The 27,730-nt window shown below is 43.1% G+C and overlaps 1 protein-coding gene across 1 annotated transcript in view; it reads left to right on the top strand.

The window, feature by feature from the left end:
* Otud7a (OTU deubiquitinase 7A) overlaps positions 1–27,730 on the top strand; it is an 82,324-nt gene that overhangs the window by 17,052 nt on the left and 37,542 nt on the right. The window contains exons 2-4 of the mRNA XM_013011901.1: positions 1,704–1,798; positions 3,517–3,671; positions 25,591–25,773. Of these exons, the coding sequence (XP_012867355.1) occupies positions 3,521–3,671; positions 25,591–25,773 (334 nt within the window). The 5' untranslated portion in view covers positions 1,704–1,798; positions 3,517–3,520. The remainder of the gene's footprint in view (positions 1–1,703; positions 1,799–3,516; positions 3,672–25,590; positions 25,774–27,730) is intronic.

The following is a 27,730-nucleotide window of genomic DNA, read 5'->3' as shown; positions in this document are numbered from 1 at the left end:
GCTGGTTGTTCTAGGTAATGGTCATGAGTGGCTGCTTCTATCACAAGCGGAGATAGTTAAACATTCGGTATCACTTGATAGAAAAGATAGTACCAAAATGAGCCCAAAACTGAGCCTGCATCTCATCAAGTGCAAATTTACAGGAGGTACAAAGGCCACAGGACACAATAGGAGCCATCAATAAACTCCAGACTCTGGAAAACAGTGTAAGAAAAAAAAATGTGTTCAGTGGACACTTGAAAAGGGAAGATCTAGGGTCCCTGCAGAGAATTCAGCAATGGCTGGTGCTTACTGTATATGTAGTCTGGACCCATACACTTTAACACCCCAATACCTAAAATTTCATCCCTGTGATACTGTTATTATTCCATGTCTATGGCTTGAGAAACAGGCACAGAGAGGCAAAGTAGCCTGCCTAAGGCATACAGACAGTAAGTGGCAAAGACACTTCAGCCCCAGGATTGATTCCAGAGCCATCCCCAGTCCCCACACAGTGCTGCTGCTTCCTCACAAAGTCACAAGGAGACAACTTGACACCCCACTCCCCCAGGTTGGATGCCAAGTCTCAGAGATAATCTGTCAAAATGCCAGGATGAATAGGTAGGCAAAGAAACAGAAGCTAGACATGGAAACAGACTCGAGCCACTAAAACCAACAAGGCACAATAGTACACTTTGGCCATGGAGCAGCAGGGTGAGGGCCTGAGGAGATCAGGATCCAGGGTCTCCATTCATGCAGCTGTTCCCCCATCATCTTGGGGGTACAAAAGTGAGGTCTTGGCTGTGGTAGTGGTAGCACTGTTAGACTAAAGAGCAATGTGTTGAGGCAGATTTGCACAGTAGCTTCTAGCCACACACATTCATTTTAAGCACATCCTTTCTTTCATCTGCATGTACCTTGCACTAGGGACAGATAGAGAATAGATGTGAGTACAAGTCTTCAATCTTTTGTTGGTAGATACCCATCAGGGTCACCAAACAGATGAGATCTCATGAGTCCCAGCAACCAGATGAACCTAGTGGTTGGATGGTGGCATATACACAGAATGGAATATCACTCAGACTTGAAGAGCAAGGGAATTCTGAGCCTGGCTATAACAATGGGATGAACCTTGAAGACATGATACTAAATGCAATGAGCCAGACACAAAAGGAAAACGCTGTGTGATTCCATTATATGAGGTACCTAGAGTCATCAAATTCAGAGACAAAATAAAAGTTGCCAGGGACTGGAGAAGGGAGAATTTAATAAAATGTTTTCAATTCAGAAAGATGAAACCCTTCTGGAGAGAGATGGCGGTGATGACTGCACAACAGTGGGAAAGCACTCGAAATCTCGCTGAACTGTGAGCTTTACAATCGTTAAATGGTAGATTTCACATTATATACATTTTACCACGGTAACTGAGATTGAATGCACTGATGTGATGATTACTCGTAACGTTTCTGACAGCTCGATAATGTGACACTGTACACTCATTGAAATGCAGTTGCTCAGTGAAATGTGGGAGGTGAAGGCCAGCTGGCCAGCGAGCGAGCACCTGGAGCACCCCGGGAGGCAGAGGGCCTGCGTCGAGCAGTTGGCCCCGCCCCAGATGTAGACTCCTGTATCAAGGAAACAAAGCACATTTTCCATGTGACACCCAAGCCTGGTCTCTAAGATAAGGAGAATAACAAGACCTTGTTCTCTGGTTTCTCCCCCAGGTGGCAGTGACCAAAGAAGACACTCTCTGGGCCGAAGTTCTAGTGAATGGAGGGAAGGAAGAAGGCAATTTCCTAATTGGTACCATATACATCAGGTCAAATCATGTTCTTACTTTTTAACTCTACCAACCAGATGGTAGCCGTGTGCAAGACGGTGTAATGGCAATGGATAGCCCAAGACTCCAGCCTTCTTTGCCCAAAGACATAGCTCCTCTGGTCTTTGTCGTGACGCGAGCCTCTTTTATTTGTTGCCTTCTGACAGAGGCACAGGTTGACCTGAGAGGTTGAACCAACCTGACACAGTTGGTCATAGGTAAATCTGGGTTCACATTAGACTAACATGCTGATTCTAAAGCTCCAGCAAGTGCCGCAGAGGCCCATCCACTGAGCACAGACCAGCTGTAGCTATCACCTAAGAAGAAACAAAGGCCATTCACCACTAGAGGAAATTTAAACTCACTCACGGGGTGAAAAATTAATGACATACCCACTAGCATAAAGGTTTCCCTCTTAGAGTCAACAGGCTTTTTCTATAAAGACCCAAATAGTAAGTAAATACATTCGTGGGGGTGGGGGGTGGAGCTTTTTACTACCAAAGCAAACCATGTATAAAGCTACTATAGTCATTATGTAAAGACATGATTGTGTTCCAATAAAACTTCATTTACAAAAACAAGTAGAGGCCTACTATGGGCCATAGGGGTGATGACCTCTCATCTGCACACTTTGGGGTACATTTGTACTTTATCAGCCATGACTGAAACCAATGGTGGTCCCCCAGACTGCTTTACTGATAAGAGCTACCCTTGTATTGCTGGTAAAGGCTGCTTTTCCCTAGCAATTGGCTCTTGCAGACAGCCCACAGTCCAGCTCCTGGATGCCAGTGTAGTCCTCTGATTGTAATCGTTCTTAGGAAACCTGACTTCCTTGTGAATTTTGTTGGGCTATTACCCTGAGTATGATAACTCTCAGGGAGACAGCAGATTAATTTTAGAAGTCATCTTCAGCAAGTTTGCTGACCCCAGAGTCTCCCCTAATAGCCAAGGGAGGGCTTAGGGATGTAGGGAAATGCACATAATGGGGAGGTTAACGCAGTTACATATCGCTATAACTCAGAGGAGAATTAGAAATCTCATTTTGCTAAATTTACCCTCTCCATATGTTTGATTGTTTCAAACAATCCAGTCTTTATTTTCTTTCCCTATTGGTGGTTGTTAGAATTGACAGGTGACATGGAAGACTTTGGCATTAGTAATATTCCCTTGCCTTGGTCCATGGGGGCCGCTATTATAAAATCCCACAAACCAAGAGGCTTAAACACAACAGGAAGTTATTTCTCACAGTCCTAGAGGCTTACAGTCCCGGATCAAGGCACCGGCATGTTTGTTATATGGCACTTCCTGGCTAACAGATGGCACCTTCTTGCTGTCCTCACATGAAAGAAGGAGCAAGGATCGCTCTTTTGAGGGCACGAATCCCATCATGAGGCCTCCACCCTCACAACCTGGTCACCTCCCACAGGCCCCGCCTCCTGACGTCACCTGGAAGTTAGGTCTCAGCATATAAAGTGGAGGGCGGAGAAGACACACAGACATACAGACCCTAGCACCCCGAGTTGGCTGGCATGTACAGAGGAATGATACTTTAGTTGGATGTTTATGATGGAATATCTTCCATGAGGAATGCGGCAGCCATCCTCCCCAAGCAATTCAAAAGCTGCTCAAAAGTTGGTGGCGGTGGCTGGCTGCCCATGTGTGGCTGCTCTCAGGTCCAGCGCTCTCCATAATGAGATGCCCTCTCTTGTCTCTTGCAGATGGATGGTTTCTAGCCTGCTTCCAAACCCCACCTCGGCCGAGTGCTGGGCAGCACTTCTACATGATCCTATGACGCTTGATATGGACGCAGTCCTGTCAGACTTTGTTCGGTCCACGGGAGCAGAACCTGGTCTGGCTAGAGATCTGCTGGAAGGTAATGGAGCTCCTCATCAACTCCCCACCTCCCACTCAGCCCTGACCTCCCTCCCACCCAGGGCAAAAGAGTTCCATGACCTGACGGTCATATCACCTGCACAGTATTTGGCCATGTCCAAAATGGAAGAAAATGTTCATGAGAGATGAAATGATTTAGTGATTCTGGTCTGTGTGATCTATTGATCACTGCACTCTCTGCAATTAATAAAAGTACATAAAGCACAGACCAGTTAACTCTTAAAGATATTCAGTCAAAAATGTATCAGTAATCATGCTGAAAGAAAATACATTGGGTGGATTAGAAACTATAAGAACATTCTAGAAAGTACTTTAATTGGATATCTCAATTTTATGACTCTTAGCTGAGACAAAAAAAAATGTCTTAGGCTAAAGTTATTGGTGGGAAAAAATAACCTCATAGTCCATAAGATAGTTGGAAATAATTCATCAGCAAGAAATCGAAATGGGAACTAGAGGTGTGGCTCCAGTGGTAGAGTGCTAGACTTGTTCAAAAAGAGCTAAGCAAGAATATGAGGCCCTGAGTTCAAACCCCTGTACCAACACAAAAAGAAATCAAAGCGCATTTCAGTCTTTTCAAGTAAAAGCACCATTTGATGTGTGAACAAAAAATGCACATCCTGTTTACTCAGATATTTACTCAGCCATGATCAAAACAGACTAGATATTAAAGGTCAGATTCGGTCTCTAAGTTGGATTTACTTAGTACAGCTTTGATTCTTTTTTTCCTTTTTTTTTGGCGGGGGGTAAGGGGGAGGGAATGATGGTATTGATAGACAGAAAACTCAGAAGAGCCCAGTATCACTTAGGACCACGGAGTGAAAGGAAGGATCTTTTTCTTAGTATTTTCTGCTTGAGATGTTTAAGTTACAATTTTCAAAACTAGTGAAACACAATCACTTAAGGAAGAATTACTCCAGATGCATGTAGATGAGGATAGCTTTTCAATCTGATGGAAAGCTAAGATGATGAGGAAATCCCATAGTTCCAAACCAACTTGGAGTTGAGAATAAAATGAGCTGAGGAAATGTCTGTGATATATGTGAATCTCACCTCCCACTCATATTATTCAATGGCCTCTACCAGGCCCCACGGCTGCTGTGGGCCAGATAAGTGAGCCTCTGATGGACCCATGGGTTAGGAAGGAGGCTGGACCTCCCTACGTCCTGTGAGATGTAAGGAAACTTTCTCCCCTTACCCTTTACCTTTGTCCTCCATACCAACTCTGGCACCTCCACACACACAGATACACACACACACACACACACACACACACACAGAGTGATTGTGAACATTAGAAGTTGTGATAAATACTGGTACTTGACTATTTACTGATTCTGCACCTTGTAATTTATACTTATGGAGCAGAGAAATTTTAAGAAAAGGAAATCTGTCCTGAGTGGTAGCTTATTCATGGCAGCACGTTTTCATGGTGTCTGGCTTCCACAGGGTGGTTATCTTCCTACCTTTCAGCCTCTTCTTTTTTTTAATATATTTTTTATTGTAAAGATACTGTACAGAGGGGTTACAATTACATGAGTAAGGTAATGAGTACATTTCCTATCGAGTATTGTTACCTCCTCCTTTGTTTTTCCCCTACCATCTCTTCCCTCCCCAACTCCTCCCTCCCTGCCAAGTTATAAAGTTCATTCTCAACATAGTTGTATGTCTCATTGTTACAATGGATCAACCTGTATCCCTATGTAAGCATTTTGTTTTTTCCCTTCCCCTCCCCAAATTAGAAAAATGTATATACAAGATGCAGAACAACAGAATCAAATACAGTGAAAACAGGGGTTATACTGTGGGAGAGGAACATACCAAAGAAACAAAAAAATCACATAGTACATTATAAGTATGTTAAAAACAATAGCAAACAAGAAAAAACCACTTGTGTCCCTGTCTCGGGATTCATTTCATTTAACATCATCTTATATGGTCATATATACATAGCTTTTGACCTTTTCTGCTTGTCCTAGACATATACTAGTTATTGCAAATAAGGGAAACCATGGGACCTATGTTTCTTTGGGCCTGGCTTACTTCACTTAATATAATTTTTTCCAAGTCTTTCCATTTCCTAACAAATGGGGTGATATCTTTCTTTCTGATGGAGGCATAGAATTCCATTTTGTATATATACCACATTTTCTTGATCCTTTCATCTACTGAGGGGTATCTGGGTGGGTTCCATAACTTAGCTATGGTAAATAATGCTGCGATAAACATAGTTGTGCTGGTAGCTTTAGTATAGCCTTGTTTGTGGTCGTTTGGGTAAATGCCCAAAAGTGAGATTGCTGGGTCATAGGGGAGCTTTATGTGGAGTCTTTTGAGGAACCTCCATACTGCTTTCCAAAGCAGCTGAACAAGTTTACATTCTCACCAACAATGCAGTAGGGTTCCCTTTTGGCCACATCCCCTCCAGCATCTGTTATTATTAGATTTCTTGATTATAGCCATTCTAACTGGGATAAGGTGGAATCTCAATGTTGATTTGCATTTTTTTTATGACTAGAGAGGTTGAGCATTTCGTGTGTCTATTGGCCTTTCTTATTTCCTCTTCAGAGAAGTTTCTTTTTAAGTCTTTAGCCCACTTATTTATCAGGCAGTTCATTTGAGGAGTGGTTGGGGGATTTAATTTTTTGAGTTCTAAATATATTTTATATATGAGACCTTTGTCCATTGTATGGCTAGTGAAGATCTTCTCCCAGTTCATGGGCTTTCTATTATCTTGCTAGCTATGTCCTTTGCCTTGCAGAAGCTCTGCAGTTTTATGCAATCCCATTTGTCCGACCTTTCTTTGATTTGTTGTGTTTCTGGGTCTCTATTAAGAAAATTTCGGCCGGTGCCAAGGAGCCCTAGGGTTTCTCCTATTCCGTGCTGTAATGTTTTCAGAGTGTCTGCTTTGACTTTGAGGTCTTTGATCCATTTGGAGTTGTTTCTGGTGCAGAGTGATATATAAGGATCTAGCTTTAGTTTTCTACAGGTGATTAACCAATTTTGCCAGCACCATTTACTGAAGAGGATGTCTTTCCTCCATTCTAATTTTTTAGCTCCCTTATCGAAGATTAGGTAGCTATAGGTCTGTGGGTTCATATCTGGGTCTTCAGTTCTATTCCGTTGGTCCTCAGGTGTGTTCTTGTGCCAGTACCAAGCTGTTTTAATTACTATGGCTTCATAGTAGAGATTGGAATTTGGTATTGATATTCCTCCAGCACTGTTCTTTCTGTTAAGGATCGTTTTTGCTATTTGGGGTCTTTTTATTGTTCCATATGAATTTTTGGATTGCTTCTTCTATTTCATTGAAGGATGAGGTTGGAATATTGATAGGTATTGCATTGAATTTGTAGATAGCCTTTGGAAGTATTGCCATTTTCACGATGTTGAGCCTCCCAATCCAGGAGCATGGCAGGTTTTTCCACTAAGTTGGAGCAGAGAAATTTTAAGAAAAGGAAATCTCCTGTCCTGAGTGGCAGCTACCTTCCTGGTGGTTCATTCATGGCAGCTCATTCATTCATGATGGCTGGCTTTAACAGTATGGTTATCTTCCTACCTTTAAGCTTCTTCTTTAAATATTTTTTTCTGCTCCACACTTTCTTCCACTCCTCTTTGAACTATTCACTTCCTCCCCCAATCTTTTTTCCACATCTTGTTCAAATTAGATCATTTCCACCAATCTATTCACAAATGTACCAGCTCTTTCTTCCGCCATCCCCATTCTGTTATTCAGCCATCTAGGGAGTATTTCATTATCCTTTGTGTTTATTTGGTTTTTGGAGGAAAAAAAATCTAACTTTTCTACTTGGTTCTTCTTCTGATCTTCTGTTTCTTTCCTGAAACTTTTGAGAGTGTTTCATACTAATGCAGTTACTAAGATTTCTCTGGTTATGTGTTTTGTGGGCATTTTTAAGTTTGGGATATCGAGTAAACTTAAATTGCATACAAGATATTTTGAAAGTTATGATTTGAGGTTCTCTTTGTTGTTTGGCTCTTACAGTGAACTTCATTAACTTTGTTTTAAAAAAGTATCTTGGAATTTAGACATAAACATAGCTCCTATATCAGGGCTGAGAAGCTATGTTTGACTCTGTCTCCCTGGAGAGCCTCCTAGCGGCCACTCTGTGAATTTACAGTGGCCTGTGGCCCATTTACACATTGCTTTTTCAGCATCATATTCCAACCGGTGCAGCTCAGAGTTCATGAACAGCTTTAAAGAGTTTGCTCTCTCAGACTCCAGCACCTGCAGAATCTCTTACCACCAACTCCACATTTCCAGTTGCATCCCAGGGGCTTATTTTCCTACTTCACTTGTCTACAGCGGGTGAGAGCTGGGCAGTTCGGAGCCAGGGAGAGACGAGATGAAGGAATTATTCTGCCCTCTAGCGACCACAGATCGTGTGGTCGGAGAGGAAAGTTCCCCAGCCAAAGACGCCCCCACAATTGCTGTCACAGAATTTCTTGAGGTCCAGGACCCAGAGTACTTGGGGTGAAGAAGGGGTGGTGGGGTAGAAAGATTCAGACAAAAAGAAAAGGATAGGAATGAGGGATTTCCACACACTTCCTGAGCAAGAGAGATCTCTTTGCTGCTTCCTGGGAGTTGCTGGAGGACTCCTTCAGCAATAAATACCCACTTCTGGGTCTGAGGCTGCGCTGATTCACTTGGGGACATGAGGACAGGGGACAAAGTCCCCACTAGGTCTGTGTGGCATTGATAGTGACCTCCTTCCTTCATTTGCATTGGTTACATTTATTTGTAAACTGATGGACAAAAACTGTTTCCAAGTATACATAGGTATACTTGTTTTAAAGTATACATAGGTAAACAGATGTATGTGTTTATATATTCACATCACACAGTGTTTATCCCTAGATAATTAACCTACCATTCCGTAGTGAGAACACTTCACATCCACTCTTTTTAACATTTTTTTTTCTTTAAGAATACTGGTATCCTTGAATGAGTCAAGACCATGTGGTCCTTGTCTTTCTATGCCTGATTTGTTTCACTTCACATACAACCCTCCAGGTTCTTTCACGGTGTCACAAGTAACAGGATTTCATTTTTCAGGACTCAATAATTTTCCACTGTGCCTGTGTACCCCACACACACACCTGCTTTTTTACCCATTCGTCAGTTGCTAGTCACTTGAACTGATTTCTTATCTTGACTGTTGTGAATACTGCTTCGATCAGCACAGGAGTGCAGATGTCTCCTCCACATACTGATTTTACTTCCTTTGGATCTGTACCCGGCAGTGGGATTACCAATCGTGGTAATTACTTTTACTCTCTTACGTGCATACTCCATATGGTCTTCCATAATTGCTGCACTCATTTACATTACAGCCAACAGCATGCAAGAGTTCCCTTTCTTCCACATCTTCACCACAATTATTGCCCTTTGATATTTTTGTGGGCTTGGGGGGGGGCGGTTGTTTTGCTTTTTGCTTGTTTGGGGATTTTGTTTGTTTTTTGCATTACTAGGGTTGAAACTCAGAGCTTTATGCTTGCTAGGCAGGCACTCTTACCACTTGAACTACGCCTCCAGTTCCTTTTGCTCTGGTTATTTTTGAGATAGAAGCTTGCTATTCTGACTGAGTAAGCCTGGACTACCACACTCCTATTTGTACTTCCTGCCTTAGCTGAGGTAACAGGCATTCAAAACCAGGCCCAGCTTTTCCTGTGGAGCTGGAGATCTCTCAAACTTTCTCTGCCCAAGCTGGCCCATAACTGTGATCCCCCTGATCTCAGCTGCCCAAGTAGCTAGGATTATAGGCATGAGCTAGTGACTATCTTCTGACATTGTGATAATGGCCTTTATAGTAAGAGTGAGTCAATAGCTAATCTGTTGTCATGACTACAATGGGAGAGAGGTGACTTGCTCATCTCAGTGGACTGGGGCATGCCTGCTGATCCCACTGTGATTCCACGTGGAGGTAGGTTCCTTGAGACATCAAGCCAATTGGATCAAGATTTCTATAAATGCCAATGCTTTTAAAAATGTAATGTTTTCTTAGGCAGGCCTCAGAAAAATGTGCTGGGAGGGTACAAATAATACATCTTATAATAGATAAGAGGGGGTTGTCTATAGGATTTAAAAAACTGCCTTGAGCCCGGTGCTGGTGGCTCATGCCTACAATCCTAGCTACTCAGGAAGCTGAGAATCACAGGGCGAAGCTAGCCTGGGCAAGAAGGTCTATGAGACTCTTATTTCCAGTGAGCCACCTAAAAAGAACAGAAGTGGAGCTGTGGCTCAAGTAGTAAAGTACTAGTCTTGAGCAAAAGAGTTCAGCGACAGTATCCAGGCCCTGATAAAAAAAAAAGTGACTGATTAAAAAAAAAATGCCTTGAGGGTCAAAGCTGCATAAAAGGTACTTGTCCCTTCTCTGTATTTCAATCAGGAGACAGGTTAAGACAGCAGGATACAGGAAGTCCAACAAGAAATAAACACAGATGACCCCCAAATGGAAGGTAATCCTCCCCACCTCCCATTTCCTTCATGTCACCATTGGCCAAAGAGGCCCTGAAATGAAACAGATGTGTCCCAAAAACTTGTGATATCCCCTGTCTCGGTCCATTTTCTGATGCTATAGCAGAGTGCCGAGACAGAGAGTTATAAAGAACAGAGGGTTACTTTTCCTCATGGTTCTTGAACCTGGAAGGCCCATGGCATGACACCAGTGCCATGAATTCATGCACCAATGTGCATGAATCCAATCCAGGGTAATTAGCATTTCTCTCTCCTCAACACGTCCTTGTGTTTGGAGCCTCTGAATTGCTCTCTTCTAGATCTAGCGTATAGGGACACTTACATGTCAGACACTAGGCTCTTTAAATGTGATACCTCAGCCAGGTGCTTTACTCCTAACTACTCTAGAAGCTGAGGCCCAGAGGATTGCAGTTTGAAGCCAGCTGGGCAGAAAAGTCTGAGAGATTCCATCTCCAAAAATAACCAGCAAAAAGCCATGCTGGAGGTATAGCTCAAAGGGTAGAGCATCATCTGAGCAAACACCATGTTCTGAGTTCAAACCCTACCACTAGCATTTTATATAGATTGGCATTTATATATTCTATAAACTGTTATATATATTATATAATATATATACTAATTAATATAGTGTATACTATATGATACCATTGTGTAATACATTGTATAATACATAATATAATATATACTACATAGTCTAATACATAAAATACTATATATTATGTTAATATACTATATATTAATAATATATTACTATTGATATAGTATATGATACATAGCTGAGGAGGCATTTAGAAAGTAAGCTGAGGCCAATTAATTCCCCTGAAGCATTGATCAGAACATAGCAGAACCTACCACCATACATTAGGAACCAGCATTTGAAGTTCCTCATGTCCCTGAAATACTTTCGCAAATCCAAGTCATCTAACAGGTGGCCTCTTATCCACAGCCCTTCTGGACCTTCACAGCACTCCATGTACAGAACAAAATCAGAAGTTTTCACTAATCACTGGAGGAATGTGTCAGTAAACCCTCTTATGATGTGGCTAATTAGCTTATTTTCACATGAAATCATACTCTGGAAGACTGCAAAAAGTATTCAAAAACAACGACCTTATAGCTAACAACCATGTGCTAGACTCTGTCTGGCCACCAGCCATCTATTAGGAGTTAATTAGGAAGATGTTTTGAGTGGGAGCTAAGCCCACAAGTTGTTTATGAAGTGTCTGCTCCCTACCTAGGGAGAAAGCAACACATTCATTTGCAGTAACAGTGAGGTTCAGCTTTTGGTTTATTATTATTTATTCTTATTATCATTATTATTGTCATTAGGTAGTTGTACAAAGGAGTTACCATTTCACACGGCAGTTTATAAACACAATATATCTTGATCAATGTCACCCATTCAACATTCTTCTCACCCCTCCCAACCAACCCACTCTTTCCTTCAGTTCTTAATTTTTAGGATATGTAGTGAATTTTTTTGCCATTTAACAAAGCAGTTTATGTATACAATGCATCTTGATCAGCTTTTGTAGCTCTACCAAAATATTCTTTTGGCAAACACATGTCTCACTTATATTGTAATCCATAGAAAAAAATTCCTGAGCAGTATGGCCAGGTCGCATTTAGAAAAACCATTGACAGGAAGCTAACATTTCACATGGCCCTACAATAATTATTTTTCAGACTCTTCCTGTGGAATTGGCAAAACTAAGGGAAACAATGGCAACTAAGGGGGAGTGGAGTGGGGGAGGGGGTAGGAGATGGGAAGGGATAGGAAGGGGAAACAAAGGAGGAGGCAACAATGCTTGATAAGAAATGTACTCATTATCTTGCCCATGTAATTGCAACCCCTCTGTACCATATTTTCACTATATATATATATATATACACACACACAGAGGAAAAAGCCAGGGGTCGTGGCACATACCTGTAGTCCTAGCTACTCAGTAGTGTGAAGCAGGAAGATCACTTGAGCCTAGGAATCCAATGCCAGCCTGGACAATATAGCAAGACTCCATCCCTTCAATTAGACATAGCAGCATGAGGAAGCTTTCCATGTATCTGACAGAGGTGGCAGAAGTGGGAAGAGCCCAGAGGATCTCTACCTGGAGACCACCATGTCCATGGCTACCTCAGATGCTTTGGCTCTGCAAATCACCCTAAGGTGACACACACACAGGGTAGCCACCAGAATGCTCACTCTTCTGATTAACATGAAAGCAATCCATCTCACAGCCACAAATACCAGGTATATGTGACTAGAGTGCTCTGTCTCTCCCTCTCCCTCTCCCATTCCCTCTCTCGTGCCCTTTTTCTTTCCCCCATCTCTCTCTCCCTCTCCTCTCTTTGTCTCTCTCCCTCTCTCTCTCTCTCCCACTTCTCTCTTCATCTGTCTCTCATTCTCCTTCTGTCTCTTTCTCCCTCTGTCTCTCTTTCCTCTCCCTCTCTCTTCCTCCCATTTCTCTTTTCCTTTCCCACTCCCTCTCTCTCTCCATCTCTCTCCTCCCTTCTCTCTCTTTCCTTTCCTCTCTCCACCATTTCACCAGAGTGTATGGTTCCAATCTCATCCAGCTGTGATCAGAGGATGTCTGTGAAGCATGAACAGCCTGGTGGCTGAATCTCATGCAGGAGACAGAAGACATGGGCAGTCTGATGGCCTTTGACCAGGGCTGTCACTGCCTTGTCAGAAGGTATACAAACCAAGATGAGCCTACCCATTGGGCACTTCCTACTATTTTGTCCCCAGTGAGGAGAATTCTGTTGTTACAACAGACTATTTCTTTTTCTTTTTGCTAGTATTGGGGATAGAACCTATGGCCTTATGCATGCTAGACAGGCACTGTACCATTTGGACCATGCCTTCAGACTCTTTTTGCCTTTTATGCCTCAGTGGTTCTGGGCTGCGATCCTCCTAACTGTGCTTCTGTGTCACTAGGGATGACAGGATTGCACCACTGCACCCAACTGTGTACTTCCCCTATAACTGGGATGACAAGATGGTACCATCACATCCAGCTATTGAGTGAGATGGGATCTCTAGAACTTCTCCGCCCAGGCTGGTCTTGAATCTCAATTCCCTGATCTTTGCCTCTAGAGTAGCTAAGGATTATAGGCTTCTGTGTGTGTGTGTGTGTGTGTGTGTGTGTGTGTGTGTGTGTGTGCACGCGCGCGCACGTGCACGCTCGCACATGCACATACGCATGTGCCAGGAATTGAACCCAGGGCCTGTGTACACTATGCACATGTTCTACCATTAAGCCACTGCATTTTGGTGGTGGGTGGGTGGTGATCATGGGGCTTGAACTCAGAGAATGGGTGCTGTCCCTGAGCAGTTTTTGTTCAAGGTTAGTGCTCTACCACTTTGAGCCACAGCACCACTTTCAGTTTTCTGGTGGTTAACTGGAGATAAAAGCATCTCACGGAGAGAGTCTCACAGACTTTATTTCCCAGACTGGCTTTGAACCATGATCCTCAGAACTCAGCCTCCTGAGTAGCTAGTATTACAGGTGTGAGCCACAAGTGCCCAGCTTAGACATATTTAAATAGACTTGTTATATGTAACCTTCTTGCACAACTATTTGAAGATCCAAAAAAAATTTTAATTAAAGTCTAGACATTTTTGACAGGAAATGATCAAACCATAAATAGCCTTTCATTGATCAGACTTGATATTCTTTTTTTAGATAGATGAGTGTGTTTAAATACTCTTGAAAACAAACTGAAACCCATTGGTACCATTTGTGGTGAGTTTCCTTTTGTTGTTGTGATCAATTAAGTAGCTCTTATTTCCCTCGTTTCCTTTCTGTTAGGGAAAGTTGTAACTCAAGCACCATCATTGGCCTGTTTTATTGGCTTGACTCAAAAGTCTGCTCTGTCTTGACTGCTTGAAATTAAACACTTCCTCCCTGGAAGGCCAACCACATGTACCTCGGCATCCTTCAGGGAGTCTGCCTGGGCAGAATCCTCCCCACTGACTAAGGCCATCAGATCCGTTCTCTTTCAGTGGCAAACAAGCACCTTTCTCCAGAACATGAGACCATTCCCTCTCCTGTCACCTGAGCTCCAGCCTAGAAAAAAATGACCTGCCGAGATTAGACCCTCTCATATACACAAAACTGAATCTCATGGAAGAGGGCAGGAGCAGAAGGACAGAGGCCCTGGCAGAAGAGCCAGGTATCATAGCTCCAAACCAGAGTCATGCATAAATTATTTCAGGACAAAAAGCTGTGGAAAATGAAATCAATTTAAAATACTCTTTAATTAAGCAGGAAAAAGGAAGCTGCTACTTATTAAGAACTCTCATTTAAACCAAATCTTGATGTTGCAGTTGCCTAGGTGAATAGACCAGGAAGGAAGAAGAAAAGATCCTGTCCTTGATGTGTGGACAACTATGTGTTAATAAAACTTTATTTATAAAAAAAGCAAAAACAGGCAGCCTGTCTATGGGCCATCATTTGCCACCAATGCTACTGCAGAGATCTTTCACAGAGGGATACTGTGGGCACATTGTTCGCTCATTCACACAAACTATAAAAATCAATCTTGTGAGATAATTCAGGAAGACTGACCACTGAACATTACTGGGTATCTCAGGAATGTTAATTACTTTTAGATTTTTTTTTAATTGTGGCAATGGGAAGAAAAGGATGTAAACTGAAGTATCAGTGGATAACATGTTCTCATGGTGGCACTGGGGAAGTAAATGACAGTTGAAGCAGATTAGCCATGAATTCATTATTATTAAAGCTGGGCAGCTGGGCGCTGGTGGCTCACACCTGTAATCCTATCTACTCAGGAGGCTGAGATCTGAGGATCCTGGGTCAAAGCTAGCCCAGGACAGGAAAGTCCCTGAGACTCTTATCTCCAGTTAACCACCAGAAAACCGGAAGTGGCACTGTGACTCAAAACGGTACAGCACTAGGCTTGAGTGTAAAACCTCAGGAACAGCACCCAGGCCCTGAATTCAAGCCCCACAACTGACCCCCCCCCAAAAAAAAAAGCTGGGCAAAGGATGTATACAGCTTCTGCATATGGAAGCAAGTAACCTTAATAAAATCTTTAATAATAATAATAATACCAGGAAGCTTCTTCCAACCAAAATGGAATGTCAGAAAGTTGACACCCCTGCCAAAAAAAAAGACAAAAGGATAGACAAGACTCTGTACATTAGCCAAAAGAGGTTATCCCCAAGGGCTTGTAAACAAACCAGGTGAGTTCCTCAGCTGCTCTGCTCCTGTCTTCAGAGTGTTTGCAGAGTGTATGTAGAGAAGAGGGGCCCAGACAGAGATGGTAGACAACATGGCCGGAGGAGACAGACCTGAACGTACTGGAGCCTAGGACGCTGGAGCTCGCTGGCCAGAGAGCAGGCGTCGGCAGGGCTGCTCACACAGAGGACGTCAGCGAAGCACAGAGGACTCCCTCTGCCACTCAGCAGTGTGCTGATAAGTCTCCCAGAAGAAACTATGTGTGGCTGGAGAAAAGCCCAGAAGAGGATTAGAAGGAACCAGGCCTGGTGCTGATAGAGCCAAGAAAGTGCCTGCAATTCAACCACCAAATTGGAAATGTAGACACACCTTGAAGGCTCTATCTCCCATAATGCGGAATACATAAGCCTGGCCCAAAAACTCTCATCACAACTAGAAAATATTACAATTCAGTCCCAAGAGGATCAAACTATTTTTTTTTTTTTGTCAGTCGTGGGGCTTGAACTCCGGGCTTGGGCGCTGTCCCTGTGCTCTTCAGCTCAAGGTGAGCACTCTATCGCTTGAGCCACAGTGCCACTTCCTCAAACTATTTTCTTACATCATAACTACATTCCAGAACACAGCTCAATAATTTTTTTTTGGGGGGGGTCCGGTCATGGGGCCTGAACTCTGGGCCTGGCCGCTGTCCCTCAGCTCTTCAGCTCAAGGCTAGCACTCTATCACTTGAACCACAGCACCACTTCCAGCTTTTTTCTTTTTGCTTATGTGGTGCTAGGGAATCGAACCCAAGGCCTCAGGCATGCAAAGCAAGCGCTCTACCACTGAGCCACCTTCCCAGCCCAACAGCTAAATAATTTTTGAAGGAATATAAATAAGTCTTGTGCCAAACAATGTAAAATTCATAATGCCTAGTACCCAGTTAAAAATTACCGGGAATGAGCCAGGAACCGGTGGCTCATGCCTGTCATCCTAGCTACTCAGGAGGCTGAGATCTGAGGATAGTGGTTCAGAGCCAGCCCAGGCAAGAAAGTCTGTGATTCTTTAACTCTAGTCAACCACCAAAAAGCCAGACATGGAGCTATGGCTTGAGGGAAGACAAAAGAAGCTCAGAGTCAGTACTCGGGCCCTGACTTCAAATTCCAGGACCAACACACACACATACACACACACACACACACACACACACACACACACACACACACAAAAGCTACCAGGAAACCCAACCCATAATGAGGAGAAACTATTCTGTCAGAACCCAAGTGGAACTGTACAGGTGTTGAAACTATCAGATGAGTGCGTGAAAGTTCCTGCATTTACATTCAACACACTCAAAAAATAATAATTTTTCTGCTGATAATAGAGCCTGGATTCAGGACCTGGGTGCTATCTTTAGATTTTTTGCTCAAGGCTAGCACACTTATCACTTGAGCCACACTTCCACTTTTGGCTTTTTTGCTAGCTAATTGGAGATAAGAATCTCTGAACTTCCCTACCCAGGCTGGCTATGAACCTTGATCTTCAGATCTCAGCCTCCTGAATAGCCAGGATTAAAGGCATAACCCATTGACACCCAGCTACATTCAATTTGTTAAGTGAAGGGTTTGTGTTTTTTTTTCTTTTGAAAGCTCAAATTGAATTTCCAGAGATGAACACCCCAGCACCTTTGATTTTTAAAAAATAAACTGTAAAATTAACAGCAGATTGGATGGTATAGATGAAGAAAGATTAGGGAACCAAGCATGTCAGTGCACGCCTATAATATTCCCAGCAATCAGGAAGCTGACATTAGAATGATGCATTTTAAGGCTGGATAGTGAGGCCCTGTCTTGAAAAAAAAAAATGAAAGTAAAAGAAAAGCTGGATGCTGGTGCCTTCCACCTATAATCCTAACTACACAAGAGGCTGAGGATCACAGTTTGAAGCCAGCCCAGTTTGGAAAGTCCCTGAAACTCTAATCTCCAATTAAGCACCAAAAACCCAGAAGTAGAGCTGTAGATTAAGTGATAGAATGCTAGCCTTGAGCAAAAAAAAAAAAATCTCAGGGACAGCATCCAGGCCATACAGAAGGAACTACTACACAAAATGTACAGAATAGAAGTCTGCCACATAGAAAACAACAGTGATAGGGAAACTCATTAAAACCAAGAAACGGGTTCTTTGAAATCAATAAAACTAGTCAACCCCTGGCCAGATAATCAGGAGAAAAGAAGATGCAGATGATCAATATGAAGAATAAAAGAGAGGAGGGGAGATCCTCCCAATACCTAATGGATTATAAGAAAATATTAAAGGGCAATTTCCTGCCAATAAATGCAACAACGTAAATGAAACATAAATTCTCAAGGTGCAAAAAAATAAATGGCTATATTAAAGAAATTTTAAGCTATAGATAAAAACCTTCCCACAAAGAAACCTGACGACAAAAATAGCTTCATAATTTCTACCCACATAGAAAAAAAGAAATTACCCCCACTTCTGCACAGACTCTTCTAGAAACCTGAAGAGCTGCTGTACTTAAAATCCATCCTATAGAGGCAGAATACCTAATACCAAGGGGGGAAAATCTACAGATAAAGATTCTTCATGAAGATCAGTGTGAACACTACAGACAAAATTTTAGCAAACATAATTTTGCAACATAAAGAGAGGACATATCATGAGCATGTTGGTTTTATTCCAAGAGTGCAAAATTAATTTAGCCTTAAAAAATCATTTAATGCTATTTTCCATGTTAAAAAATAAAAATTACATTAATATTTCAATAGTCTGACAAAATCTGATATTCGGTTCCAGTTTAAAAAGAAATGCCAGGGCTGGGAAGGTGGCTCAGTGGTAGAGCGCTTGCCTTGCATGCTCAAGGCCCTGAGTTCGATTCCTCAGCACCACATAAGCAAAAAGAAAAAAGCCGGAAGTGGCGCTGTGGCTCAAGTGGTAGAGTGCTAGCCTTGAGCTGAAGAGCTGAGGGACAGCACCGAGGCCCAGAGCTCAGGCCCCATGACTGGCAAAAATAAATAAATAAATAATAATAAATAAATAAATATAAATAAATAAATAAAAGAAAGAAATGCCAGGCGCTGGTAGCTCACTCCTGTAATCTTAAGAAGCTGAGGTCTGAGAATCAAGGTTCAAAGCCAGCCAGAGCAAGAAAATTTTGATAAATGTCTATGGATCACATTAGTATTATTCTTTCCAAATCAGTCCCAAACAAAAATATTTTTGGTGGAAATTGACTTTCAACATCATACAGAAATTCAAAGGTATCAAAGAAACAAATCAACCTGGGAAAATATTTAGAATACTTTTTTAGAAAATTGGAAGGCTAACAATGCCTGATAAGAAGACTCCTTATAAAAGTAGCATAAATCGGTGTCGGTGGCCCACGCCTATAATCCTAGCTACTCAGGAGGCTGAGATCTGCGACTCGCGGTTCAAAGCCAGCCAGAGCAGGAAACTCTGTGAGACTCTTATTTCCAATAAACCACTCAGAAAACCAGAAGTGGCGCTGTGGCTCAAGTGGTAGAGTGCTCACCTTGAGCTGAAGAGCTGATAGATAGCGCCCAGGCCCAGAGTTCGAGCCCCACGACAGACTAAATAAATAAATGTATCATATTCAAAACTGTGATACTGGTCTAATGTACATCACGAGGGCTAATAATATTTTATTATATACTAGGAATTTGCTATGTGCTTTAAACACACACACAGAGGTAACTGTGACATGGTGAATGTATTTATTTACTTGATTACAAAAAGCATGTTACCTTGTATTTCAGAATGTCATGTAAATCATAAATATATACATAAAATATTTTTGAACATAGAGAAATGTGTTATTATAGTTTTCATGTACAATTGATGGGTAGTAGACACACAAAAATAATGTAGTGCAGAAGGAAGATTAACCTTTCCAATGAATGCTGGTGGAATAATTGCATATTCATCTGTAAAAAATGTTATTCATATCTGCCATATATATAATTTACCTTCAAAGGGATTCTAGAGGAATTAAGGGTAGATCTCAGTGATAAAGTGCTTGACCAGTATGTGAAAGACCCTGTTTTTGATCCGTAACACAGAAAGGAAGGAAGAAGGAAAGAAGAGAAGGGAAAGAAACATTAAAATATAAAACCCACGCTTGCCTTGCATGCCTGAGGCCCTGGGTTTGATTCCTCAGCACCACATAAACAAAAAGAAAAAGCTGGAAGTGACGCTGTGGCTCAAGTGGTAGAGCGCTAGCCTTAAGCTGAAGAGCTGAGGGACAGCGCCCAGGCCCAGAGTTCAGGCCCCACAACCGGGCCCAAAAAAAATAAAAATAAAATAACATAAAATAAAATATAAAACCCACATTTTTTTTAAAGCCTCGTGCTTGTAATCCAAGGAGACTGAAATATAAAGCAATGTTTGAAGCCAGTCTAGGCAGAAAAGTCTGTAAGGCTTCATCTCCAATTAACCAACAGAAAGCTAAGCTGGAGGTAGGGCTCAAATGACATCAAGCTAAGTACAAGGCTCTGAGTTCAAACTCCGGCACCACCAAGCAGCTAAAATTGAGAAGACTGATTTTAAAAAAGAAGAAGAAGAAGCCATAAACCAAGGATGCCAGGTGACCCCTGAAAGCTGATGAGGACTTCTGGGTGACAACTTTCAAGGAAATAGAGACAGTGCTCCCGCCTCCCGGGAAGGGACTCCTACCACAACGGGAACAAGCCTGAAAGCTGGCTCCCATTTAGAGCATCAGAAAGGACCACAGTCCTGCTGACACCCTAACTTCCACATTGTGAAACTCAGTGCAGAGAGACCAGCTGCGCCCTCTAGACATCTGACCTCCAGAACTATGAGATAATCAGCTTGTGCTGTTGTAAACTACTAAGTGTGTGGTCAGAAATAAAGAATGATCCCAGGGACGGACTGGGGGGCGGGCATGATCATGATGGCCATGCTGATCGTGTTACAAAGGGGCTGGATCTCACTCATGCCGATGTTTACATGAGTGTGTGCCTAGTGCACATCTGGGTACTCATTCCACAGTCTACAAAGAATACCACAGCACTTTTGTTCTCAGTCAAAAGAATGTCAGAGCATTTCTTTCTGCCAATGGTCTTACGTCTCCCAAAACAACATCCTGCATCCTTACCACAGTCCCACCCCACATAGCCCCAGCGCAGGCTGTGCTGGGAAGTTCAGCTTCAGAGACTGCAGCCTCCCAGTGTGATGGACCTTCAGGATGCCCTTCCTAATTTGAGGCTGGGGGTGGGGGGGGGAGGAGGGATCGGGGAGTCTCTGCCAGAAGTCATCCTATTAGGGAATTATTTATTATATAAGTCATAGGATGCCATTAAGTAGGCACCCTCTGAACTGTCCATTGACTGTGTGGGCATGGCATTTACGTGGGTGGACACAGCCTCTGGATAGACGCTGGCTTCCCAGGTGGACACGGCCTCCCAGCCCTCAGACCTTATGGAGCACAGTGGGTCATCCCCCACACCTGCTTTGCCAGGTGCTCTCTTCTCCCGCTAGGCAATCTAGGAAGTGGGGGAACAAGGCACAGCTCACCTCAATCCTGATCTCCATACGGCTACAACTTCACTATTGCATAGACATAGAATTAGAGCTTTGATTCCAAACAAGCATAAGAAAGCATCCGCACCCAGCAGTTCTCTCTGTCAAGAGGTTGGGCTGACCACCCACAGCCAGCTGTGTAGCTGGTGTGCCAGACCAGTGCCTCCCTTGGGAACCAGTTCTCCTCAGGGCTCTGGGCATCCCAGGGAAGTCCTGGGCCCAGATGTGAGGCCTAGACCACAGTGCTTTGCAACAGTCTCTGTGGCTAGCTTCCTGGTGTATAAGCACCGAGTGGAAAGAGCTGGAAGGCTTTCTTTAGGAGTGACAAATTAAGTCTTCTCTGAGAACTAAGTTGGCAAATGTCCATGCCACAGGAAGTGATTTGTTTCTCTGATCTTCAGGATTTAGCCTGATTTCATTTTTTCAAAGCTGCAGGAGGAATTTTTCTTAACTGCAACTATTTAACTGAAGGGAGAGATTTCTTTCTCAAGCACTATGCAGGAGCTCTACCTCATAGGGCATCCACACAGGGGTAGATAAGACACCAGGGATGCAGGGTCCTAATCAATCCAGCTGCTGTCAATCTCAACCACATTTTAATCTTCAAGACCCGATTCACTTTGACAGTTGACTTGGCCTTCTTTGGCTTTATGAAAAAAAAAAAAATCGGTGTTTGGATTCTTTGTGAAATACCAGTTTAAGATTATATGCCTGGAGACTGTACTTGACTATGCTAGTCAGCTTTTCATCACTGGGACAAAAGAGCTGAAGTGATTAATTTATGAAGAGAAAAGGTGATAGGCTCGCTCACAGTTCTAGAGGCTCCAGTTGGAAAATGGCCCCATTTGTTTTGGACCGGTAGTGAGGCAGCAAGCAAAACCGCTTACCTCAGCAACCCGGACACAGATGTAGGGGAAGGGAAAAATCCCACAATCCCCAATGACTTAAAGACCTCCCACTAGGCCTGACCTCCTAAGTTTCCACCTTCTCCCAATAGCTCCCAAGCATTTAATACATGGGCCTTCCTCTAGGAGCTACTAACTATAGTACTTGGGCTAATGAAACTGGGGCCATACGCTGCTTCTGACTTCAGTAGGTAGCTTCAAGGCTGGCTTTCGAGGAAGATTCAGCTCAGTGAGAAGGAGTTCGGGCCTCTCAATAATTACACCCTGCACCCTGACAGTTTGTTCTAGCAAGTCCCACCTTCACGGAGACCATTGTAGGAACAGTGTTGCCTAGATGTCAGGGTGGATGGCACAGTATGATGGAATGCATGCATTCATTTTTCTTTGAAATCAAATGATTGTTTTTGTCAAGATCAGATACAGTGAATTTGAGTTGTGTATTTTCTAAAAACACAGAGGGTGCCTTGGGTCCTGCTGACCCTGTGCTAACAAGCCGAGTATAGATTCCATGTGTTGGCTCTTCCCTCCGTTGTTTTTTTCACCCATCAGTTTAAAAGCCTGCTATCCCCAAACTCAAATTTTTGCATAGCCAATTATTTTTATGGGAATAAAGATGGAACCTAGTGCCTCATGTACCCCAGGCAAGTGCTCAGCCACTGAGCTGTGTCCTCCTAGCCTTATCCAATTACTGTAAGCATAACACAAGCAATCAGAATTCCACCAATCAGGTGCTTCCTGATTTGCATAACCTATTCCCACTCCTCCAGCATGTGCTGGCCATTGAGAAGACAGAGCTTATGTTGCTGTGACCCAAAACCACTGCTGCCCTTTAGAATTCTCTGGCTTGGAGACTCTGCTTCAGGATCTAATATAGGGGAATCTCCTATGAATTACACACATGCATAGATAGCATACATCATACATATATGTGTGTGCACATATATTACATAGGTGAGAGGTCAGAGTATTGTAAGGAATTGGATTATACAATTATGAAGACTGACAAGTCCCAAGATCTGCAGTCAGCAAGCTGGAGAACCAGGATGGGTGATGCATAGGTTCCAGCCTGAGTCTTCAAGCTAGCGCTAAGAGTCAGGCAGAGAGAGTAAATTGTCCCCTTTAATCTTCAACAGATGAAGGAATAAGAAATCTGTGCTAGTTTTGCTGTCACACCACACACTATAAGCATTCAGCTACAGTGTGTGATGCGTGCTTAACTAAAATGGGAAAAGCATTAAATTTGGGTATCTATGAGACAAACGCTGTGTACTTAGGGTTTAATAGTATATAGGCCTTGAAACCTATCAAATGTGGGACATAAGGAGCCACACTGCCCATTATTCAAAATTAAACTAATCAGTATAGTTAACACCTGCAATTCAGTCAACCAGGACAGAAGATTGTACTTGTTACTTAAAAATAAACTAAGCTTCTCCCCTACCCCTTGGTGTGGTGCTAAAGATGGAACCCAAGGCCTTCTGTACTAAGTAAGCACTCTCCCACTGAGAAACACTCCTAGCTCAAGGCTAACCTTTAGATTATTTGTCTTCAAAATGCATATGATGTCTAGCTGGAATCAGATTCAGTTTGATACCTCCTCCTCCCTGTTAGAAGTCCACCAAGTCTGAAAATAAGGAATCTGCTCCCACACTGCTTTCCAGCCCCCAGAAAAGTTCCCTCTAGTGCTACAAAGTGTCAGCCACCACATCAATGGGTGGTTCATGAGCTCTTGCCCACATGCAGGGCTCTCAGCAAGAGAATGCCTGCCAAGCTTCTGCTTTGCCCATATCAAGCTTAAAAGAAAAAAAAATTTAATCTGAGCAAAATTTTCACCCTCCACCCCCAAAAACAAATCTTTGGGAATGTTTTTTTTTTCCTTTTTACTCTATTTTTTTGTTCTTTAAAATCAACCTGGTATAGAGCCAGGAAAAAAGTACATTTATTAGAGCTTGTTAATATTGCAGTACAGAATGACACCAAAGTCAAGCAGCCTTGAAAATCATGCTCCACATTCTACAAGATGGTAGCTTCAAGGAGCTTGTTCATTAAGTCACTGCTCAGTCAGAAATTAAGATTGGTGTGCCAAGAGTTTGTAACAAAGGCAGTGTCTCGGTAACTCGGCAGTTTAAGGGACACAGGGGCCAGAAGCCAGTGGCTCACACCTGTAATTTTAGCTACTCAGGAGGCTGAGATCTGAGGATCATGGTTCAAAGACAGCCCAGACAGGAAAGTCCATGAGACTATTATCTCCAGTTTACCACCAGAAAACCAGAAGTGGCGCTGTGGCTCAAGTGGTAGAGTGTTGCCTTGAGCTGAAGAGCTGAGGGACAGCGCCCAGGCCCAGAGTTCAAGCCCCACAACCAACACACACACAAAGAAAAAGGGACACAGGGATAGGGTGACAGAGACTTCACAAGCTGTCTTGAAGTTGATGAATCTCCCTCTAGAAATTGCAATTTGGCCCCATTTTCAAGGCCATCATGATGATGAGTGGGTCATGTGCAAATGATTTTACTCAAAGTCCTGGTTTAACATGGCCTACTGTGAGCTCCATTTTAAATATCCCAAACCAAAGCTATGCTACTTTAGTTTTTCTGTCTTAAGACTTATAGAGTGAGCTCTACAACTCATTTTCTTTTTTTTTTCTTTGTTTTTGTTGGTCATGGGGTCTGAACTCTGGGCCTGGGCACTGTCCCTGAGCAATTCAGCTCAAGGCTAGCACTCTACCACTTGAGACACAGCACCACTTCTGATATTCTGGTGGTTAATTGGAGATAAAAAAGTCTTACAGACTTTCCTGCCCAGGCTGGCTTTGAACCATGATCCTCATACCTCAGCCTCTTAAGTAGCAAGGATTATAGGCATGAGCCACCAGCACCCAGCTACAACTCATTTTCAAAAGAAAACATAAATAGGAAACAGGGAGTGTGTGTCTGTGTGTCTGTGTGTGCGTGCGTGCGTGCGTTTATGTGTGTGGGTGTGGGTGTGGGTGTGTGTGTATGTGAATCCAAAGGCTGAGATGTGATCACAAGCCAGATGCTAGTAGCTCAAGCCTGTAATCTCAGCTACTCAGGAGGCTGAGATCTGAGGATCAAGGTTCAAAGCCAACCCAGGCAGACAAATCAGAGACTCTTGGTTTTTGGTTTTTCTGATCCTGAGTCTTGAACCCTGGGCCTTGGCTCTGTCTCTGAGCTCCTTTCTGCTCAAGGCTAGCGCTCTACCAACCACTTGAGCCACAGTTCCTCTTATAGATTTTTCTATGTTTAATTGGAGATAGGAGTTTCATGGACTTTGCTGCCTGGGCTGGCTTCCAATCATGATCCTCAGATCTCAGTCTCCTGAATAGCTAGGATTACAGGCATGAGCCACCAGCATCCCGCTGAGACTCTTTTATCTCTAGGTTGCCACCAAATCACCAGAAGTGGAGCTCTGCCTCAAGTGGTATGGCATCCACCTTGAGCAAAACAACTAAGAGACAGCACCCAGGTGCTGAGTTCAGGACCACACACACACACACACACACAGATACAGTTACACATTGAGAAAGTCATCAATTACGGGTTTCAAAATACTACTTGTCGGGAATGCCCAAAGGCAATCAACACTTGGGGGAAGAAAACCTGAGAACTACTGTTGGGAAGGTTTTTAGTTACCATGCTAATGGACACCACAGTTCATTTCTACAATGAGGCCATTGCCAATGTGTTGAGCCTGCCATTCCTTGTCATTCCTTACCCACAGGTAAAAACTGGGACCTGACAGCTGCACTAAGCGACTATGAGCAACTCCGACAAGTACACACAGCCAACCTGCCACATGTGTTCAACGAAGGGAGGTGTGCCAAGCAGCCCGAGCGAGAGCCAGCCCAGCCTGCGCACAAGGTGGAGAGGCCCTGCCTGCAGAGGCAAGACGACATCGCCCAAGGTACTGACTGAGAGGCTGAGCTTAGGCATGGCTGCCCGGGATGGTGCACCATAGCATGCAGGCAGATAGGGGGAGAGGAGCAGAGGCAAGCGGGGTCATGACAAATTGCCACCCCCAGTGCCTCGTTCCTCCCAATGGGCTGACATTTTCTTAGTGACACTGGTTCCTGACTCCTTCTAGTGCCCCTGAAAAGCAAAAAGGTTGAGACCAATCATCCTTGAAAGGATCAAAGACTGGCATTCCTTCAGGTGTGCTCATTTTTCCAGACCAGACACCTCGAGTTTCTTCACTTATTGCCCAAGCCGTTTAGTCTACAAATCTGTTCTATATCGTAGTCATTGTTCTGTCTTCTGTGTTATTTTTTTCATCACAAGATGCAGATGTATTTGTTGTAAGAAAGGAAGTCATCCACAGCTATAGCAGGAAATGTAGACTTTTTCTTTTCCCTATATCCCAAATCTCACAGATTGTTTGGGTATGATTCTTCCTGTTCTTGCTAGGTTCAGTCAAAATGTAAAGATTTGATGTCAAACGTGTATCATACGCTGCAAAGTGGTTATTGTACTTGTCATAAACATACTGTCCATATGATCATGAACAATACATCATGAGCAATATATCATTGGAATTTTTTTTTTCGTTTTGCACTACTGGAGCTTAAACTCGGTCTTTGATGTTTGTCGAGTGAACACTACCACTTGAGCCATGTCCCCAACCCTTTTTACTTTTTCTCCCCAATAGGGTCTACCATTTATCCCAGGAAAAGCCTGGACTGCAATCCTCCTTTTTACCCTAATCTGTAGCCAAGATGATAGGTGCGCATTACAACACCCAACTTTTTATTGGTTAAACAGCAGTCTCATGAACATTTTACTCAGGCTGGCATTGAACCATGGTCTTCTCTGCCTCCTGAGTAGCTAGGATCAACATACATGACCCACTGCACTTGGCCATGAACTTATGCTCTTAATAGCTGTAATTTATTATACAATATACATTCATTTGGGGAACTGCTATAAAAATGGTCATCCTGACTTTTCTTGGGTTTTTATTGTTTACCTGTTTTTACCACTACAAGCCATGCCAAACTTTATCAATCCTCTATGCGGGTGTGTTTCTTCCTATCGGTTAGCATCCCAATGTGGGCTTGCTGTGGCAGCACACGTGATTTTTAACTTCAAAGTTTCATTATAAAAGTGTCTCCAGGAAGTGGCGCTGTGGCTCAAGTGGTAGAGCGCTTGCCTTGAGCTGAAGAGCACAGGGACAGCGCCCAGACCCAGAGTTCAAGCCCCATGACCGACAAAAAAAAAGTGTCCCACTCTCTTGTGTTTCGTGAACCCTGGGTGTGTCCCTTTATTTTGCCAGCATCAAGTGTTATTGCTGTGATTTTTTTACCTTGTCTGTCTACTCTGAGGGTGTAGTCTGTCTACTCTGAGGGTGTATAAACATACAAGCTAGACCATCCATGTGTGTGTAATCACAAAGAAGATCATCCAGGTGTAAGTAAGCCTGAGCTAGACCATCCATGTGTGTAAGTACAAGCTAGGCTCTCCAGGTGTGTATAAGCACACTCCATGCAGTTCATGCTGTTAGATACTTCTCAGAACACAGTTCCATCTACAGGAGACAGACACATGACTATGTTCATTTCTCTTGTACTAAGAGAAAGTCTTCTTTAGAAGATTACTTTCAAAAATAAATACTTCTACATGGTGAATCTCCTAAGGCCCAAAGTACCTAAAAGAGTTTCTATGATACATATTTTATTTAGTGGAATAAAAATTTCCACTCCCAACTGTTTCCTTTGATCTCTTTGCATTGACCTCCTCCTCATTCATTTCTTCCCATGCATCTATCATAAGTGAACATTCTTTCACTCCAAATTAATTTTTTGGGGGGGTCCGGTCGTGGGGCCTGAACTCTGGGTCTGGGCGCTGTCCCTCAGCTCTTCAGCTCA

The sequence above is a fragment of the Dipodomys ordii genome, unplaced genomic scaffold (assembly GCF_000151885.1).
Source record: "Dipodomys ordii isolate 6190 unplaced genomic scaffold, Dord_2.0 Scaffold15, whole genome shotgun sequence".
NCBI classification, from domain to species: domain Eukaryota; kingdom Metazoa; phylum Chordata; class Mammalia; order Rodentia; family Heteromyidae; genus Dipodomys; species Dipodomys ordii.
This window is presented reverse-complemented; position numbering and strand designations above follow the sequence as displayed.